The 20575-nt window shown below is 45.9% G+C and overlaps 1 protein-coding gene across 2 annotated transcripts; it reads left to right on the top strand.

Annotated features, from left to right (window-relative positions):
* The first annotated feature begins 1840 nt into the window (after window positions 1–1840).
* Window positions 1841–20188, top strand: LOC133353407 (syntaxin-12-like). 2 transcript variants are annotated; one of them, XM_061569660.1, is made up of 11 exons: window positions 1841–1964; window positions 3910–4061; window positions 6894–7057; window positions 7908–7977; window positions 8263–8362; window positions 8844–8981; window positions 9183–9235; window positions 9806–9905; window positions 10468–10540; window positions 16308–16390; window positions 16695–20188. In XM_061569660.1, the coding sequence occupies exons 3-11, from the start codon at window positions 6919–6921 to the stop codon at window positions 16785–16787; spliced, it is 849 nt and encodes a 282-aa protein (XP_061425644.1). In that variant the 5' UTR covers window positions 1841–1964; window positions 3910–4061; window positions 6894–6918; the 3' UTR covers window positions 16788–20188. The 2 variants fall into 2 exon arrangements, with proteins under 2 accessions (XP_061425644.1, XP_061425647.1); XM_061569663.1 differs by lacking the exon at window positions 3910–4061 and having other exon boundaries at window positions 1842–1964.
* Window positions 20189–20575: the final 387 nt, after the last annotated feature.

The raw sequence follows: 20575 nt of genomic DNA, 5'->3' as shown, positions 1-20575 counted from the left end.
CTATTAAGTTGCATTGAATGTTATAGTTTATTTTTATGACAATCTGGGCGGCGGTTTACAGGAATAAACACTTAAATTCCGCCTACAGAGAGAATGAGTAGAGGGTGGTTGGTGTGTTTGTGACGTGTGGTTGGTCTTTTTGTCACTTGCAGAGATACGAAAGCCACTCAGAATAGCGCTTTCTAATAAAGTGTTGCCGTTACAAGACCCACTCGCGTTCCCTCTTTGTGAATGTGTCCAGTCATCTCAACCAGCCGCGAGGTGAGTGCATAACAAAATAACATCTATCGTTCCCGAATGCATTTTTGTTAGCCGGCATATTCTCTCATTACGATCACGGCAGGACAGAGGACTGACCAGCTACACATGATAATAAATGTATGAAGTACTGTACTGAGAAAACTATTAAAAATGAAAAGAGAAAAGTTATTATTCTAACCCATAACCATCTGATTCAACAAGAGCCATTTTAACATATTCGCTTTTCAAATTTTAAATGTTTTGTAAACACCAAAACAAACGGGAACAAAATGGCATAGGATGTGTTCGGGGCAATTGTTAGAATTCAATCAGACGGCTGGTACGTTACTGGTGTCTTGTCGACGAGTTAAGGTTATAATTAGAGCGACAATTTAGTTTCCGAGTTTGTGCTGCAAGCAGCAGAAACAAAAAGTGGCCCAAAACTAGCCAAATGGAAAACAAACACCATAGTACGACCCAAACTAGCTACCAAATACTTGCCCGACGAGGGTCATCTCGATAAGTGAACCGGACAATCGATTCGCACCTGGCACACATCCATTCGGCCTCTCACTGGGCCCGCGGCTACTGGTCACGTGCCGACTCCAGGCTACCAGCGACTCGGAAATTGAGAGCTTACCTGAGAAATGAATCCCACAAATAAGCCTAACCAACTCATCTTGGGCTGGATATTTTTTATGTTTAACATTTATTAATCTGTGTATTATAGAAATGCCCAAGTTATGAACATCGACATACCAGTTCCATGAGTCTCATTGTCTCCAAGTATCCTGTTATTTTGCAGAATTTGTAATGGCATATAAATGCCCCCTTTGGCTGCCATTCATTATTACATTTCCTTTGAGCTTTGGTTGCCATTGCTAATTCGGAATAATTACAAGAACTATTCATAACTGTACATTCCTGCAATACAACTCAAACGTGTTATTTTGAATGCTAAATAGTATTACAAAACATATATATCACGCGTGTGAGGTGCGTTAACAAATAAATATGCAACACGAAACAGCATTACTATATTACGACAGTCGTGCACATGAGATGCGTGAGGATGTCACCGCGAGAAACGCACACACAGCTCTGCAACTCTCAACTGTTGCAAAACATGCCACGAGGCCAGACCGAAAATTTCACATCGGTGCCACATGAGGTGGCATGACATTATTGATTCCAATATCTTTTGGGCCAAAAAAAATCAGTGAATTACGCGGTAACAATTATAAATTAGCCGGGCTATCTAATAATTGACTCTTATTAGCGTTGTAAATAAATCTGTACTTTTTTTGTCTGTACAAAAAAATCTGTACTTGCTAAGGATTTTTGTTATTTAGAGGTGGCACCAATGACCTCCTCTGGCACATGGGCTGCACGTGGTTCCACTCAGAGCCGCGCGACTTCCGTAAATACGACTTTAATCCCGCCCACCAATGTCGACGTCACCGCACCCGCAGCCAATGGAGCCCAACCAGGAACAACAACAGCCCGAACTCGTGTCCAATGGGAAATTAGTGACGTAGGAGAAGGCGTGGCCTAAGCTGAGAGGGCGTGGCCCAAACGGGGGGCGTAACGTTGCGAGGGGCGGGGCTTGGCTGGGGACGTGACGTCACCGCCGTCAGCTGACAGCGCTTCTTGTTCAGAGCCATTGGAAACGTTGAGATAATTAAACTATTACAGAATTAAACAAATCTTCCTTCCGATTAAAGGTACGTTTGCTTTCATCGGCCCGCGCTCGTCAAGTCGCGCTCGCCTTGAGAGTTTATTGAGCTGTAGGGTTGATGTTGTTCGCTCTCGTTGGCGGAGCTCGCCTGGGCCTAACCGAGTCACCGGCGCTCGGATAGTCTTCCCTGAGTAGGGCGCGCTGAGCCCGGCGGGGCGAGCAAGTCGAGCCGGGGTAGGGGGGGGGTGACCGGGTAGGCCCGAGGAAGATGATCTCAGCGAATTGAACAGCGAAATTTGAAATGACTGACGGTATACATGTCAGAGTTTCCGTGTCTCTACCTGTGTATTTATGTATGTCAATGTCCTGTCTTTATTTCTGTCTGTGTCACAGTGTCTATGTATCTGTGTCTTGGGATCTATTCTATGGGTCCGTGTCTCTTTGTGTCTGTGTTCCCTCTTAGTAGTTTCAAATACAGAATTTGTATTATTACCACAACACCCACCTATACGTCCTTTCAGTCACGGTGTTTCACAATTTTTGACGCTTATTGCTTTAAAGCTGTATTGAGGTGTGGCAAGAGGATGTGTTCTCGTTATATCTGTGGCTTTGTTTACATGGAACAGCAGCGTGAAATTTAACATTAACCTTGCCGTGACTTGAGGACTGTAATGTGTGCAGATAGTAAATACGTTCTGTTTGTTGTGGAAGCTACGCTCTTGTAAGCCGACCTTATTGGCAATAGTTGATGTGGTAAATTCATACTAGAATTTGAACAGTGACACTGATATGCAATTGTAAACTCTTTGTGAATTTTCATATCACAGCGTCTTTGAGATATATTTTGCAGCACAGAGTTTGCTTTGGAAATACCTGAAACCATTACCTCTGCAGGATCGTTAATTGTCGAACATATTAACTCCTATGATATTTCAGCAGCCTTGTTTTTTTTTATCCATCACTGTTTAAAATTGTTCACACAGTTTTATATATAGAGTATATATGCACATTTCTGAGGGACTTCTGATTTGCACAAACATGAGCATTGCTTTTAAAGCCATTCCTCCTGCACTCGTTGAAATCACTTACCCCAAGATTTCCCCATTGGCCTGTAAGAAGAATTGACCGTCCCCTGAAAGCCAGTTTTGCACGTCTTTGCCGCTGGTGATCGATGGCACGTCACGCGGGAGGCACGTGAAACCACGTTTTTTATTGAGTTCTAAATAGCCGAACTTAATATAGATGAACACGTCGGCGTCATCACATCTATCCGTCTATTTAAGGAATGAAACAGGAGGATTTCTCCACAAATCTGGCTGCCCGCCTGATGATGCTAGTTGTAATTACTGGCGAGACGTCGTACTCGGTTTGTAAATGTTGTGGATTTGCTCTCCAACGCACCGGTGTGCTGAACTAGTGAGGATTTGGCATGTGCTGTTTGCGTGACAAAACACTACTAATTGGCTGTGTCGGGTGGTGGCGGGTTTAACAACAACAACAACATTTATATTTACGTGATATAACCCAAAAAACCTATATTATGGCCGAACTTGTTCCTAGGAAATACATCTTAAAACCAGTCGTTACGCGTGGCCTATGTAACGCTATCCAACATACATGCATTTGACTACAGAAGTCTTTATTTGTACAGAAGGCGACGGTTAACTATACATCGGAGCAAAATGTGTTTATGCATTTGAAAATGCTGTCGTAATTTTTATTGAGTGTTTTCTCCCAAGTTTTAGGCAACCCTTTCATCAATTTAGCCGGTTTTCTCCACGGCAATTCCCTAATATAAACACAACTTTACGCTATGTCGGATCTTATTGGACCATCTTTACGACATTTATAGTGCCCCCCCCCCCCCCATTACAGATATTTAGACGGAGACACAGATGGTGGACAGCGCTAATTTATGATCACTTTCAACCTTAGTTGTAATGTGTTAAACAAAACAGCTGGTAGTATGCTTGCTGTCCGTCTTTCAACAGATTCGAATTGAACGAGTAAAAGATTACTCAATTCTCTATGCTGAAATTGGCTGAAGCAAGCCCAGCGACAAACTCCCGCGTTGAGCAATCGCGTGAATAACGCACGTGATCTCATCCGAGTCTGTGGAGAGTACTTTTCTCGCACAGAGCAGGTAATGCTTTTTAATTGCCCCTAATGGTCGGAGTGGTTGCTACGAATCGACAGGGTGGGTGAATGTCACCATATTTTCACTTGTTTACGTGTACATGTGTAACCCTTCTTGTCAAATTACTGCTGTATGAAGGCCTTATACCATGCTGTACTAGTCATGGGTTTGATTTGACCAGACTTCAACACGATGGTAGGGAGCTTAGATATGGGGAGTTAACTGAAATTTCCTTTGCTCTCCAAGACCGAGCCATTACACCCATGCACTCTCGTTGTTACTGAGCAGCCTTTAACACCTGCCATGCAAGGTTCTTGCCCATCCCAGCACTCTCTGCTTAGCTCCTGAGATCTGGCAAGATCGAGTGCATTCTGGGTTATTTTGGTCACCGGCTGACTTGATGCTTGTAACATAAATGAAGACCCTGATGTTTACATTGCTGCCTTTTTCTTTAAAATGCTTATGTATGCCCTTGGAGAAGCTGGAACGGAAATGATTACTGCTATACTGCCCTGTGTAAATGTTCAACTCTGCGCAGATGCAGCTAATGTCTTGCTACTCACCAGGGACTCAGTCTGAAAATCAAGTCACATGCTCCTTGGCACGAATCATGTGCCCCGGACGCGATAATTACAGCTGTTGGTTGTTTTTTGGCGCATTTGCTCACCAAATGAGGAGCGCATGCCTTCGAGCTGCACAGTGGCCCAGCCTATATAGAGACACTTGTGACCTTTAGCATGAATCTGGATGATTCCTGAACCGTTATATAAACACACTTAATGTCTTATATTGTGACTGTCGGTCACTGATTCTTGGCACTTACTGAATCATAATAAACAAAAATCTGTTGCAACAAAACACATTTAATTGCTTATTAACAGTGGTGTTTTTTATTTGTATTTGTCAATGACTGATAACTTAATGACTAGCACATTTGAGAAGCATATCTGTAAGGTGGGAGTGGTGCGCTGGCTCGGTGACGTGAGCACTGGGCTACGACCCCGTGGCCTCTGCCATGGCTGACATCAGTGACAAGTGATACGGGTCTCCTACAATCACTGTACAACATGGGGTGAAGTATGGTCAAAAAACCCCCATGACCCACGTGGTATGGGGAGGCCATCATCCAGCAGTGGATTTACAAAGGCCTACAAATGCGATTGATTGATTGGATCTCAAAGTAAAAGTATTAGGAGTAGAATGATGCATTGATTTATCAATTAACAGTCTTAAGTTTAACACGGAGGCTTTCGCGACCAATATCATCCATAATAGAATTTATTTGGTTCCTTATATAGATATAAGGAACGAAACAGGTGGACTTCTCCACAAATCTGGCTGTCGCCTGATGAAGCTAGTTGCAGTTACTGGCAAAACGTCGTACTCAGATTGTAAATGTTGTGGCTTGGCTCTCCAACACACCGGTGTGCTGCACTTGTGACGAATTGGTCACGTTCTGTTTACGTGACAACCCTTACTAGTTGGCTGTGTAGGGTGGTGGCGGGTTTTAACGACACATTTACGCGATCTAACCCAAAAAACCTCTTATGGATAACAGTCTTAAGCTCATGATACATCCATTGAATCGTTTATGTAAGAATCACTGGTTTTCAGTTCGTATAGGGTCAGAACGTTACAACAACAAACAATTTGAGAACACGATAGGAGTACAACGTATAGGAACGTTAAAGAAATCACTTAAAAAGTATACAAATACAACTTAACTTTGTTTTTATCTTACCAGGTAAAGCCCAATAAGCTATTAGCTTCTTTTTCAGGAGCAACCTGGCCACAAATGATAGCTCAACGAAGTGGCCTATAGTATGAAACACGTTACATGTATATAAATAGTTCACGTCACCCCTGCAACCAAGAGGTCCACTACGTTCACAACATATCACATTGCAAAACTATCATATCCCAGGGAATTACAGTAATACTTTTTCAAAGGAAGATGAGTAAATTCCCGATGTCACAGTTGAAGAAGTAACCAGTGGCCTTTGCAAAATGAAAACAAGGATTGCTTTCGAATACGATGAAATAACTGCAGACATCATTAACGAAACAGGACCTGATGTTGTAACACAACGAGGAGATATATTTTTATACGTAATCGAAACGCCTCGACCGTGGTTTAAGCCACAATCATCGTCTTGAAAGGGTTAGGGAAAACCGATTTTGAAGAACGACAGACACATTAGCCTCCAATCCACTCGTATAAATTGTTCACATAGATCACAAGGAGAATAATAATGGACAATGTAGAGGCCAGCTAACTACGTGAACAAGCTGGATAAAAAAAAAGGTTATTCCACCGTTGAATATGTATATACTATAAGTCATATTCTAGACAGCTTAATTTTGTGCTTTATAAACATAATATTTACTCGAAAGAAAGATAAGTGGTTTGGGGTAGTTAACATCGCTGGAAGGGAAGAGGGAACGTGCAGAGATGGAGCTGTGAAATCGGCTCGTGTGCACATGCTATGTCAGGCATTATCCTTTGTTTTACCAGGAGATTACATAAACCCATAGGGCACCTGAGAAACATTGCATCTTTTGCAAGAGTTGAACTTCATTGCTACATGGCAGGGCTGTGAGAGATTGACAGTTTCAGGAACCTTAATCCAGCAATGGATTGAGCGTGGCTGACAATGATAATGTCGATGAAACGGTTCCGCATTATTCTGAACGTTTGCTTTCCTATTTGCGCGACCACGTTGCGCGAATCTATTTTAAAATTCTCTGTCCTCAAATGGCCGCCCGCCTTTTACTCTTTGCCGAGGAGAGGGACGCGGCATTCCAGAGTGCCGCCGCGTGTTTTCTTTTCCCCGGCAGACCCAGCGGAGACACAGGAGCAGCGATGTCGTACGGGCGACCCTCCGGCTCCGATGGGAGCTACGGCGCGTACCGCCAGGTGCCACGGGAGAGCGGATCCGCAGCAGAGTTCGGTCGGCTCGCGCACACCGTCGGCACCAACATCCAGAAGATCTCGCAGAATAGTGAGCATCCCGTACAACAACAATAATAAACGTCATTCGCCACTAAGTGGCGGTGACGTCACCATGGGGCTTGTGTCAGGCTACGTGCACTTTAGGTCCACGTGAAGTGTCGAATGCCCGTACACATACACACGCGTGCACTGTCTGGCGTTTTACTTGCGTTTTAACAACTAGGCATGTGGAAGTGGCTGGCTGGCCAGGAAGTTCAGTGATTCGAGCATGAAAACATCGCCTTTGCGATAGGAATAGTGCGAATACCAAATCTATGTACTTGCTCACTGAGCCAGCACCAATGAGATCCTGGGTTGATGCCCGTGTCGGCTCCAAATGAGACAAATGCTATCAATGCGATAGACACCAGAAATGAGATGGTACAAATGAGACAAGAAAAATCTATTATTAAATCGGATTGTGACCGAGAATCACGACAATTCTTCGAATCGTGGAAGCAGTAATGAATTGTACCATGCCTATGTAAAGCATTCGTTTGTTGCCGACTGAGACCATACTTCACCTCGCTGATCGGTAGGGGGCGGGTTTTGATGGCAGGGTGCATAGACATAGGGGCATAGACGTACAGGACATTTGGCTTTTGCTGAACTGCCCTCTGCTGCCCACCACGTAGCCCCGCAGGCAATAGCAACGTATTAATGCACGATTATCACCCATCCAACCAGCATCCCGTCTAAAACCCGCTGAGCTTCCGAAATGTGCCAATATCGGGCACATGCCTGGCGATTGGCTTATCATTCCTTGATTGTCACGCGATATTTTTTGCTCGAGAAGTCTTTACTGCCTTTGGTTTTGCGTGCACAGTGTTTTCCCCCTAACGCTCTGCCTTGTCCCGCAGCATCACAGATCCAGAGGATGGTGGCACAGCTGGGTACGGTGGAGGACACGACCGAGATGCTGGAGCGCCTGTAAGCCGATTGCACCTCACGCGAATGCTGCCTCTCGCTTTATTCCCCCCCCCAACAATTACATTCCAACTGTGGTTCTTCTGTACTTCCACATCTGTGCCCCCTGCCCTCAAGGACCCCGCACTGACCAGCGTGGTCAAGTACGGTCATGTATCCCCCCACGACAAAAGAGAGGCCCTCATCCCTACAGTGGTTGTCAAAAAGACTGTACACAAGTGTGATTTGTGTTTCGCGTGTTAATCCTGTACGCCTCGAGAACTCTCCCGTGTTGCCGTGCTCCCGCAGGCAGAATCTGCAGCACTACACAAACCAGCTGGCCAAGGAGACCAACCAGCAGCTGAAGGAGCTGGGTTCCTTGCCACCCATGTCCAGCCAGGCTGAGCAGGTGATCTTCTCATGCACTGCTCAACTTTGGAACTCCGTCCCATAGTCTCTTCTACAAAGCTGTTCCAAACTTACTCAATTCTATTACGCCATCAGTCGTGCTGTTTGTTGCTGACCACTTGACTTGGCTTTTGTGGTCGTTGTGGCCTTTTGTGTTGGTCACAGCAACTGTGATTTAATAAACCAAAGACGAGCTTGTTTTTGGCTAATCATCAAACAAAGACGGTCACATCATCCCGCGCTTTCAAATGTGCTGCAGCCGTTTGAAATGCTGTTCCTTCCGATGTTCGGAAGCCACTGGGAGATATGCACTTTTACATCTAAATTGAAAATGTAATTTGTTTAGAACTGCTTTTTGTGTTTAGTTTGTTGTTCTTCCCTCGTGCATCTGATTAGCACGGTTGGCGATGTACGGTGCGGAAGATGTTTAACATACGTACGTACATTTGATAACGCTGTTCTGAAAACTCTCGCGTGTGCAGCGGCAGCGGAAGATGCAGCGCGAGCGGCTGATGAACGAGTTCTCAGCTGCCCTCAACAACTTCCAGGCCACGCAGCGGCGCGCCGCCGACAAGGAGCGGGAGAACGTGGCGCGGGCCCGGGCACAGTCGCGCGTCACAGTGAGGCCGTCCGCTCGCAAACCGTGGTTTCTGCCGTCGCACTGAAATGCGTCTACCGATGATTGGCCGATTTGGTCTGGGATGGTAACAGTGTGGGGAGGCCTAGAGCAGTGGGTAGACAATGGCTGGCGATGATAAGGATAGGATGGTGATGATGAAAACTATTAACGTGACCGCATTGTGTGTGTGATATTTCTGCAGGAGAATTTCTTTGACGAGGGGCCGAGGGAAGGCACGTTGGTGAATCTTGACGGGTACGTGGCGTCGTCGTTTGAGACACGAGCAGCGCATCCCCTTGAGTTGTGCAGGATTTAGTTATTTAACGACGAACCTTCATGGCGGTTACAGAAAAGCAGGGACACAGTGAACCTGACATCCCAAGTTCAATTTCCGGCTATGGTTAACATAAAGCCTTCATGAGAATAGGTTTTTCCCCTTTTATCTGGCAACAAAACAGGTGTTAAGTTGTTAATACACCAAACTGAAATCTTTTACAAGGAATCATGTCTGCATTAACCACAATACTTGTGGTCAAAATGCAAAGAAAAGCATACTCTGATAATATATGCATTGTCTTTGAAACAGCATTGTCTATGAAACAGTTTCAAAGACAATGCATATATTATCAGAGCATGATGTTAATTCTAAATGTGGAATGTGAAGAGAAAATACCGGAGGACCTGGAGAAAAATCCACTCGACCACAGGGAGAACATGCAAAGTCAAAATATACAGCAGGCGTCAGGGTCAGGATCGAACACACGACCTCCTGCGTACTAGGCGAGGTAGTTAACATCTCGCCACTGCGGCACCTGCTGGCTGCAGGGAGGAGGATGAGAGGCAGCTGCAGTCGGAGGAGCCCGCCATCACGGAGGAGGACCTGGAGGACATCAAGGAGAGGGAGACGGCGATTCGCCAGCTCGAGGTGCACTGACGGCGCACAACGCACAACGCCCGGGGTCTTGGGAGGGAGAATCTCGTTGTCTGCTAATTAATGTAGCATTGGGCTGTGACGGGGCCCAGTGGTAGCGCGTTCACCACGTGTTGTAGAAGTACTCGGTTACAATATACATGGATACTGATTTGGTCAGAGGTAGATCTCGGAAGCTAGGCAGCATGAATCCTGGACAATGCTTGCATGGGCAATCATCTTACATGATGAACTAGTTCCTCCAGACTCTGGGGCTATGTGGTGGGCAGCAGAGGGCAGTAGAGCAAAATTCACAATGCTGTTGTACTATACTTCTTTGGCTCTATGCCCTCAAGTCTAAACTCCCCGCCTCCACCAACCTGCACTGACTGACGTGGTGAAGTATGGTAGAATATCAGAGTGTGGGGAAGAAATATCCAGTAGGGGATTGGCAAAGAGTCCTGTAGATGTGCACATGAGTGCACATAGTTACGGCTTTAACAGTGGCCCTAGCGTCTGCTCTGTTGTCTAATTCTCAAACCACCTTCGTTTGTCCGATGATTGATGATGACAATAGGCCGACATCATGGACGTCAACCAGATCTTCAAGGACCTGGGCACCATGATCCACGAGCAGGGAGATATGGTCGGTGAGTGCAGCGGCGGTGGCATATGCACGCCCTGGAGTGCGAGCTGATGGGCCAGTTCTAATTTAAAGTTCTACGTTTATTGGTTTAACTAGGTGAGAACTCGAGAGACCAGGATGAGTCACATGTGCAAGAGTGACTTTGGGTCACCAAAATGACAAAAGCAATCGCGTGAAAGCCAGTGCAACGGTGATGCGAATAGAAATCGGAGCAGAAATAACCACGTTACAGAAGAAAATCGAAACTGCATCGAAAGGTTAAGTTATAGAAACATTAAAGTAGATTTAGGTTGATATTTATTGCACATCGGGTTAGCACGATTGGCTACGCATAGTGCGAAAGAAGTTCAGCATACATACAAACAAGAATTTGAGTCAAATACGATTGCAATTGACGTTCTCATAAATAATCGACAGCTCGGCATTAAATTGTGATGTAGATGGGAGAGGAGCCAAGGGCATTGTTGAGGCGATGGAATTCCAGGTGTTTGGGGCATCACATGAGAATGAGTGAGAAGCATGTGAGTTGTTTTTTTTGCCCCGAGTCCAATGCTCTTTGGTGTTGGTGGGGCATCTGTGAGTGAGTTGGGCTTGTGTGTAGCCACCTGGTTTCCAGGAGGCTCAACCTGGACACATGCCGAGTTGGCAGCCCCTCCCTCCTCCCATAGGCCTCACCCACTTTTACATAGCCACGCCTGCTTATTTACCACCACTTAACGACAAATGGCAGCTGTTGTTGTTGTGTGAGTATTTGTGGTTTAATATGTACGTGAGTGTGACCTTGTCTGTTCATGAATAGCTCGGGCTCAGTGTTGAGTATGTATGGACTGTCCTGTTGACTGAGCTGTTGCATGAATGTGAAATGTGTACGAATATGATGAGTTTTCATAGCGGTTTAGCGACGTTTACGGAAGGGTGTGTAGGTAAGCATGAATTGTTACGCGAGTTGTTTCGAGTGTGTGGCTCATGAGTGTACGTGGCCCTTTTGAGTGAGTCAAGGTTTGCTCTCTATTTTTGCGCCTTATTTGCCTTATCTTGGGCTTCAAAGGCAACTCGGCTTTAGTTTAACACCCGGTAACCTACAGTACTCAAGACAGAAAGGCATGCGGGCATGCTTATGACCACATCCCCTTCACATTTGCATCGAGCAAATCGATGAATGCAGCCCTAGTTGTAAGCGAAGAGTATTTCACAAACGTTCTGAATTAACAGGCTCCATTGCACAAAGCTGCCACAGAATCGAAATCAGAATATTTACACTGGAGGAATCTGATGATTACAGTAGGGTCAGGTCAGGACATTACAATGACGAACGATACAAAAAACGCGATGGCAGTGCAAAGTATAGGAAAGTTAAACAAATCACAAACAATACAAATAAAACTATAGACTGACAGCTGCCCCCCCTGTTGTATATGTTGGTTATCAAAATTTGTTATGTTGTATACGTGCGTGGGTGAAATTATTATGTTGTATATGTGGGTTATGAATATTCAGTGAAAATAATAATAATTAAATGAAATTTGGCCAAATGTGTAATTATCCGGAAATATGTTAATTTATGTAATTATGCACATTTTAATTATGCCAATTCGAGAGGTAATCGTATTAATTATGCGAGTGGGTGTAATTATGATAATGCAAGTCGTTATGATAACCAGACCCCGCCTCGGTGACGAGGGTGGGTTATCGATCGGAATAAGGCAATTAATCGTATGCAGTTATGCAGGTGTGGTGTAAGTATGCAAGATTAACTTAGATTAACTCGGCATCGTTGTCTAGGTTCGTCTCATTCTCGCTTTAACATTCCCAGAGTGTGTATTCGTGGTTATATTTTAGGTCCCCGGTTCACCCCGTTATCGCTTTAACATTTACTGAGTATGTGTTAGTGTGTTTATTAAGGTCACCAAGTTCAGATCTCAACGCAGAAGCAGATCTTATGCATAGATTTCAGGAAAGAATCACACAACCACTTCTGTATTGATCAATTTATTACTAATTCAACCTTAACTATGATATAGTATGCGAACTCTCAATCCCGGAACGTCAACACGGCATCAATACAGTATCATCAACGATTGTCTGATTTCACTTTGACAACGGCACATGGATCCCGCATAACGCGATGGTTGTTAGTGAGAGAGAGAGTCGTTAAAATATGCAAATACTATGCTAAGAAAACCTTAACGTTAATGAATGATTATACTCAATATTGTTCACGCAGTACCGCACTCCTTATTGATCATACGCAACCCTTATCACGTTGTTAGCACCTTGGGTCACGGGACAGTTGAATATTCTGTAGAGGATGCGAGTACGTGCGGCGATTATGACTGAAAGATACTTGAAAGATTATACGGCGATAAAAAAAACACAATCAAAAACAGTTATTATTCTTAAAGGCATCAATCTCAACAGATACATCGGCAGGTTATCTGACAACAGAACGGCTCGGAGTAAGGGCCTGCGACGGTGCTCCTTTTCCGAAGATCGTTATCTTATACCAAGTTTACTAATTGGGGACCAGATCACCTGATAAGGATCCGGTGGGCCACCACTCCCCACGTGAGCGTGGCTCGGCGGAAGGAGGTGCCAAGAATCAGTTCGTATTGATGGATCTGTTGGGAATTTATGCGATTAAGAGTACAGCCCACTAAATATTAAAGATAAAAATTACGAATACTCTTATAAACGACGGATGGCCATCACTCGGTCTCGTTGTGATGCCTTCCCAGCCACGGATGGCTTATGGGTTCGAGTGTGTTTGAGTGGTAAGAGTTGTCTTGAATAGTCAGTGTTCGGAGTCGATTCTTTATGTCAAACAGACGCCTGGTGGTCGTGTGGTGAGGGGGCGGTGCGTGTCATACGTATCAGTCGCTCCCCTGTCACCGTGGTGAACTGGTTCGGATGCCCGTTGATACGCTGTCGCAGTTCGGAACCCGGTCGGTAGGTGGCGCCCACAACTCGCTCGCAGCGTGCAGTGTTGGGTCGTCGACCAGGGTGTGCACGGAGCCTCGTCGCCAAACCGCGACCCTCACCACTCCGGCGGCAGCAGAGACCTCCGACTCGGCAGAGGTTGACCCACGCAGGCCGAGTTGAGCTGTCAAGCGGGTCTTGCCCGCCTGCAGAGGAGATGGGGAGCCGCTTGAGTCGAGCCCCGAGAGCCGGCTTTGGTAAGCCGATCGAACTCGGCTGAGTCCCAGACGAGCTGAAGATGAGTCGAGCCGACCCGCTGGTCGCAGCTCGCTCCTGAGCCGACCCTCCCGGTCGAGCTCGCTCCTGAGTCGACCCGCTGGTCGCACTAGTTTCCAATGCTCAGGATCCTTTCCTTTATGCCGAAAAATCCCCCTGGATCCCGCCCACAAGGCGGGGCTTCTTTCGATTTTTGCTGTGTCAGGATCTGTCCGTAGGCAGGTGTGTCCATGTGTGTGTCCGTACGTCCGTATGTCCTTGTGTGCATCACCCACGGTATATTCCGTTGTCACACTCCCTCCATAAAACCCACGAGCAAACAATCAGATGTTACAAATTGCCTCGAAGTCGTCTCTCTGTCTGGGTGCAATATTATCTCTTGTCTGGCCTTCTTCATGAACCCAAAACACAGACGTTACAAATCGTCTCATAGGCGTCTTTGTTCGTGTTGCACAACCTGGAGGGAGGGGCAACACTCTCTCCGACCCGGCGCACAAAGAAATGGTTAAAAAGTTTTAAGTTAACATTTGTCCCTTACTATTTCACAGTTATGATTCTGTATGTAACCTAAGGTCTGTCGTTTCCCATCGTGGTGCTTGACTCAAGTGGAGGTGTTTCCCCGAGCGTATACACACTCCTATCCCGCGCTGCGGGGATACAAAGACGGCCGGGATCTCCCTTTCTCTCCGACCCTGGGTTTAACATCGTTTTTTTTTATTATGTATTTATATTCGACCTGGTGGTGATTCATCCCGTTATCCTGGCTTTTCCATAAGTTTTACTTTTGTCTTTTCATGCATATGCTTATTATTATTAATTTATTTCCGATATCTTAGGTTAAGGGGTAAGTTTCTTGATCCTAGGAATTCGTATTCCTTGGTGTCTGCATGGTTATATAAGCGGAATATAGTTTACGGTGAATAGCGTTAACATTGATGTTATGTACGATATTATGTATTGTGATGTCTTTAACTTAACTTGTTTGTCAGGGCTTTACTGACACGAGGTTGCATTCCATAGCCCCGCAGTCTTTGCCCCACCCTATCTCTGCTCGCCGTTGTTGTTGCTGTCCAGCTGACGCCGTTAACTCAAGGCCTCATTAATTTCCGTCACTCCTTGTAGGTGAGGGCGGTTGAACCTTGGAGTCAGTTCTGGTTTTTGTCTGCCTGCTTCTTCTTGTGTCCCCTGACCCCGGGAGTTATTATTTCTACTTTTATGGCCTGTCGAAGCCCGACTCGCTGTTGCTGGGCTGGTGTCGTTCCCGGCTTTTTGCTTACGTTTGCAGTTCGCCGTGCTCTTAATTTCCTTCCCTCTTCAACCTTATATCGACTATTCGCTCCTGTCTGGGTGCGATTCAATTTTGACTTAGGAAGGTTCTGATTGTCATATGCTTCGGGTCGAGTTGTATAGAAAGTATTAAAGTATGGAAATAACATTTCATATTGACTTAATGATGGTGATGGTTCAGTAGGCGTAACTTGTGGCCTGGTTTAATTGGAGTGGGTGTGAATATCAATAACTTTAGCCTACCCTGTTGTTAAATTCCGACTTTAACGTTACTTTAACAGCAATACAGAATAATTGAGCTTTTTGTCTTAACTAGGCGAACGCGAACTTCTGGTGACCCCCGCAGCCTTGTTGTTCAGCTGGGTCTGCATCCTTGAGAGATATACAACACTCTTATTCTCGTCTCACTGTGGCCATCCAACCTTCTGCTCTGGGAGTGTTATTCCTAATTTCAGGTCAAAGGCCCCCTCACGTTCAGACGTGCAGGGTTGTTTAAATCAGCTCCCTCCCCTGTGGACACAGCCTTGAGCTGACCCACTTCATTTGACCACTCACCCTGGATTTAATAATTTAATTCCTTGGCCTTTTTGGGTTTATCTTTGCTCCCTCAGCTGCAGGAGGACAAGGCGTACTTCTACCTCCCCCCTGTGTGCACGTGTTCCAACTAGCTCGGAATCCCTAAACACACAATCAGTGATGATTCCTGGCTTTCTGTGGTTGTGATTTAGACAAAGGCGCCTCTGATTTCTTCCATTGCCTTTGAGTCGACACTGCCCTATTATTTGCCCATGTGCTGAGGTCATAGAATTCGTTTTGACTTCAGTAATATTAACATTCAGTATTGGATTAGCAAATGGGCAATGGTTCATTGATGTAGCTCGCAGCCTGGTCTCCAATTTGAGCGAGCGCGAGGATCGATAATTTAGCCTACTCTGTTGTTGAATTTCGAATTTTGACGTTACTTTAAAACCATGCAGGATGGTTGGGCTTTTTGCCTTAACTATGTCTGGCTGACACTCCCACTGTCTCTGCCGCCTGCACGGGTGACATGTGCCCGTTCATCAGGCCTTATCTTTCCTTGAAGCAAGGTTGCAAATTCTGCCATCCTAGCCCTCCTCCAGTTCATTACTTAACAACCTCTGGTGTTTTGCAGTTTGCTGCGCTTTGGTGTGTTTCATTCATTAAAAAAACAAGTAAAAAGATAATATATAAAAATATCATCAAATATTATTAATCTCAATTTTGGAAGAAGGGTTAGTATACAACACCCCCCCCCCCGTCTGCCCAATTAGACAGCATCGAGGCGAACGTGGAAAGTGCGGAGGTACACGTGGACCACGCGGAGCAGCAGCTGCGTCGTGCCGCCCAGTACCAGGTGAGGACACGCACGGCCATCGTCAGGGCAGCGTCGCGGCCCAGCCGAAGCCGCTTGTTGCATCGGCTCGCGGTTCCAATCCAGAGGCCATCCTGAGCCAGGAAGGACTTTTTGCAAATATGAACCGGTATTTTATGTTTTGCCCTGACAGCTGCCCGTCGATTTCCGGTGCCGCTAATGTAATTCTTCCGAGGGCAAATGCGTGTTTTGCAAACGTTTGCGTGATCCATGCCTGTTCGTGATTTTTTTCCCAACTTATTTTGGGTCGCATTTTCCCCCCCGTTGCCCGATTGCCACGACGCAGAGAGCCTCCCGCAAGAAGATGTGCATCCTGCTGGTGATCCTGGTCGTCATCGCCACCATCATCGCCATCATCATCTGGCAGTCGACCAAGTGAAACGCCGGCATTCGCGCGCCAACGCCACTCGCGCCGAGGCGGAGAGAGTGGGACCCAGATCCCCCTTCCAGTACCCGTGCTCAATTATTCGTGGGTCGTACGCAGGCGTTGGCTGCACAGAGCCGAATTATTTAAGAACTGATTTGAGCAAACTGGTTCACTGTACATACATGACTTGGTTAACGACGATGTGGGTTTTTTTTTCGGTCTTGTTTTCGACTTGTATCGCTAGTTCTTGTTCGGCATAACGTCCAACGTTTCACTCCACATGCTGGGAGCGTCTTCGGGAAGTGAATTCAGTTTCGGTCATGCCGGACAGCCCCTCCGACGTTTTAATTTTCGTGCGTCGCTCTATGCGCTGGTAGCTTCTGACTTCAGTTCCTGAACAAGCTCCTGGCACGTGGGGCGGAACGTCCGACCTCGTGCCGAACAACGCGCGCTAAAACCTGACAACACGTCGAAGATCCACGTGACCCGGTTTGCTGACACGTGCATACTCTCGGTACTGTGCGTGCGCAAGTGCGCGCATACCCAGCAATGGTTACAAGCGACGATGCTTAGAAACTGAGATTTGCAACTCACTTCGGTGAGGCAGTGCTAATGTGCTCCGTAAGGGAGTGCGTGGATGCGATTGTGTCGACTTTACACCGCTCACTGTTGACTTCTCGCACCTTCGACTGAGCACGGTTGGCTACGTATGGTGTGAAAGAAGTTCAACATGCGTACATACGTACGTTCTCGCTTAGCTTTGATGTCTGCTGAATGACATTCAAATCCGTTCAGGTTCCCTGCTAACTTCGCCGAGTAACCATCCTTTATGTTTGCAAGCGAGTCTCCTCCCGATTGTGAACGTCGCCATCAGTCCTGGAACACGGCAGAATGTTCAGTTCTGTACCATGGTGTTTTACGGTATGGGATGTTCCATGAGAAAGCCAAACAAAGCGGTAAGTCGAATAAGGTTTGTGTGTGCCCGAAAGTCTCTTAAAAGTCCTTTTTTCTCATGATACACATGTTTTTTAAATCGCGCAGGACCGCGTAGGACAGCCCGGGACGCACGGCGCAGCTGTGTGGCTGCTGGGGTTGTCGCGACCTGGCAATGCCACGATAGACCGGTCGGTACAAGGCCCACGATAGTCGCATCGTCGCCCCTTTCTGCAAAATATCCACGTACTGTCACTGGTTGTCTAAATAAATAGCTATTGCTAAATATATAGCAACACGTTTTTTCGGAGTAACTGACAGCATGTCGGTTATACGATGTCACGTTCGCACTCCAGGTATTTATTTGCCGTGTTACCGACAGCGTGTGCATTATAAGGGTTGCAGATTCTAACGATGCAATGACAAGAGAAGGGCTATGGTAGGATTACGGTTGAGTGGACTGCAGTTGAACGTTCAAAGTAAATACCTATTGGTACTGGTGGCACAGTAAAGCACAACACACAAAACAATACAATTGTGAAATGCAGTTACAAAGCTGTGGAAAAACTGGTATCGCGATAATCATCGTATCATGAAAATAAATATCTTATCGTGAAAAAAGACAACGCGGCAAACCTCGTAGCTACGAGATAGCCGTTTTTTTATTTTTCAGTTGCTTCTTTGAGCGGTTCCTAAACACTCCGTGGTCCCGTTCCCCTGAACGTGTCCTTGAGTCGGTTTGCCTGTGCACCTGTTTGTGTGCTTGTGTCCTGCAAGAGACGCAGTGAAGGGAACTCGGTAGACCGGACTTGGATTCTCGGCCACGGCTGGTATCGGTGACGAGTGATATTCGAACCGGAACCGATGTATAAACATCAGCACTGGGGAAGACAAAGACGGCCAGGCGTGGCGCTTGCCCACCCCCCACCCCATTGCACATTGCGGCGGCCTTGATAATTGCTCGCTAACAGCAATTGCCGCAGCAGTCTGTGAATTTATAGGGAGACCTTTGTCTTTGTACTGCAAGAGTGACCTCGGCACAGGAGGCATTACACTAATTGCAACATCAAGGCCATGTATGATGTTTTGTTACTTTAGGTTTGTCAGTGGTTTCTTTGTTCTGTTTTTGTATGGTTGAAACAAATCAAAACCTTGTCCCTGCTCAAGTAACATTGGGTGGTGCTCATCTCAATTGGCGCCTCTGAGCCAGAAGTAGAAATTCCATATTTCTATGGCAGGGGCCTTTTAATCCAAAGGACATGCAGTACTGCTCGAAGGCTTCCTCTTTGCAGGACTTGATGATGCCTGGGCCATATTCACATTGTCCAGTCAGCCTGAACGGTCATGAGATGGAGGTAGCCAAAGATGTGGAGCTAGCGTTGTCACCTCTCCTGGTTTTTCTATGTTCATCCTCTCTTGTTTGTGTAGCTGTCCTGGGAAATCTGAAAGTCTTCCTGGGAATTAATTGTGCTGGTTTTTTGTCACCACTCTCTCAAGACAACGCATTGACATGTAGTTCTCTGTTCTGGTATTGTGAGATATTCTCCCCATAAGTGTGTCCCAGTTTTATTGTAGCTAAGAGGTTGCGACCCTACTTGGTCCTGAACTTAGACCTGAGATTACCATAATGCACGTCAGCAGCTCTGTCCTGTGTTTGCGCATTAACTTAGCCAGCTTACCTCATAGCGTGCGACAGGTGAACGCGATCGCAGGTGAGAGCTGGATTCCGCGTTGGTGATGTGTGTGTGGTCCGTTATTTGGGAAGCTCTTATTACAGAAAGAAATTACGGTTTTCAACTAGCAGTGGAGATGGAGTTGTGAATGTCTAAACTATCTCTTTTTCCACTGCATAACCAAGCCATGCTGGAGCCATGCTAAGCCTGTCCCGTCATAGTTTAGGAAACACCAGGTTGATTTTCCTCTGCAGAATCTGAGTCGTGCCACTCCTGTCACACATGATGCATTAGTATTTTTTTTTACCGCGAAAAAAATGTACATGTCATGTATGCTGAACTTCTTCCGCACCCTGTACGTAGCCAACCACACTCATAAAATATTAATAACCCGTCCATTGAACCCTGCTTGGCTCCGGGCCAGATTTAAAAAAAATTTAGAGACCAGAGTTTCACTGTTTGGTTCTGGCTTTGCTCAGAAAATATCCAGTGGAAAACTAGCCGTGCTGTGATGGCCCTGTGCTGGCTTGGCTCGGATGTGCCAGTGGAAAAAGGGCTCGTAAGGGCACATTCGTGTGTAATGTGTTTTGATTTTTTTTTGCTGACACTATAATGCCGTAGCACTACGCAAACGCTGTAAGACATTTAACTGCACATTTAAGTTGTGTACGCTTGTGTTAGTGTAACGTTACAGTTAGATTTTAACACTGCGTTACCCCGTTAAGTTATTATGCATTAATGCTTGAGTGTACGAAGGACATGTTCATCAACACTAACCTTTAAAAATAAAATGTGAATGCTGTAGAAGTGGGGGTTGGTGCCTTGTGGTTTTTGCTTGTGCGTTTGAGCAGAGTGCCCTGATAAAGTGCTGGTTTCCACGAGTACTTGACAGACGGGATCAGACCTGTCGGCACCGACCAATCCACACACCCAGCAACGTGTTGAATATTCACGTCTCATGGATGTGATTCAGTTCAGTAAGGTGTTTTTATTTTGCCGTTGCCTCCCGTTCCTCATATTTTGTCACATTCGTACCGCTTTTTCACTCCCGTGACCTTACAAGTTAAAATTAGTGTCACATTTGCATATACTGTACGTCATTTGCATTCACCGTTATTCTCGCACAGACCATAAAATGCATAGCTTGTGAAAGAAATATAGTTTCATCAATTGGTTTATCCTTTTCTTGTTTCC

The sequence above is a fragment of the Lethenteron reissneri genome, chromosome 43 (assembly GCF_015708825.2).
Source record: "Lethenteron reissneri isolate LAM-NWPU_2019-01 chromosome 43, ASM1570882v1, whole genome shotgun sequence".
NCBI classification, from domain to species: Eukaryota; Metazoa; Chordata; class Hyperoartia; order Petromyzontiformes; family Petromyzontidae; genus Lethenteron; species Lethenteron reissneri.
Note: the sequence above shows the minus strand (reverse complement) of the source record. Positions and strands in the feature narration are given on the sequence as shown.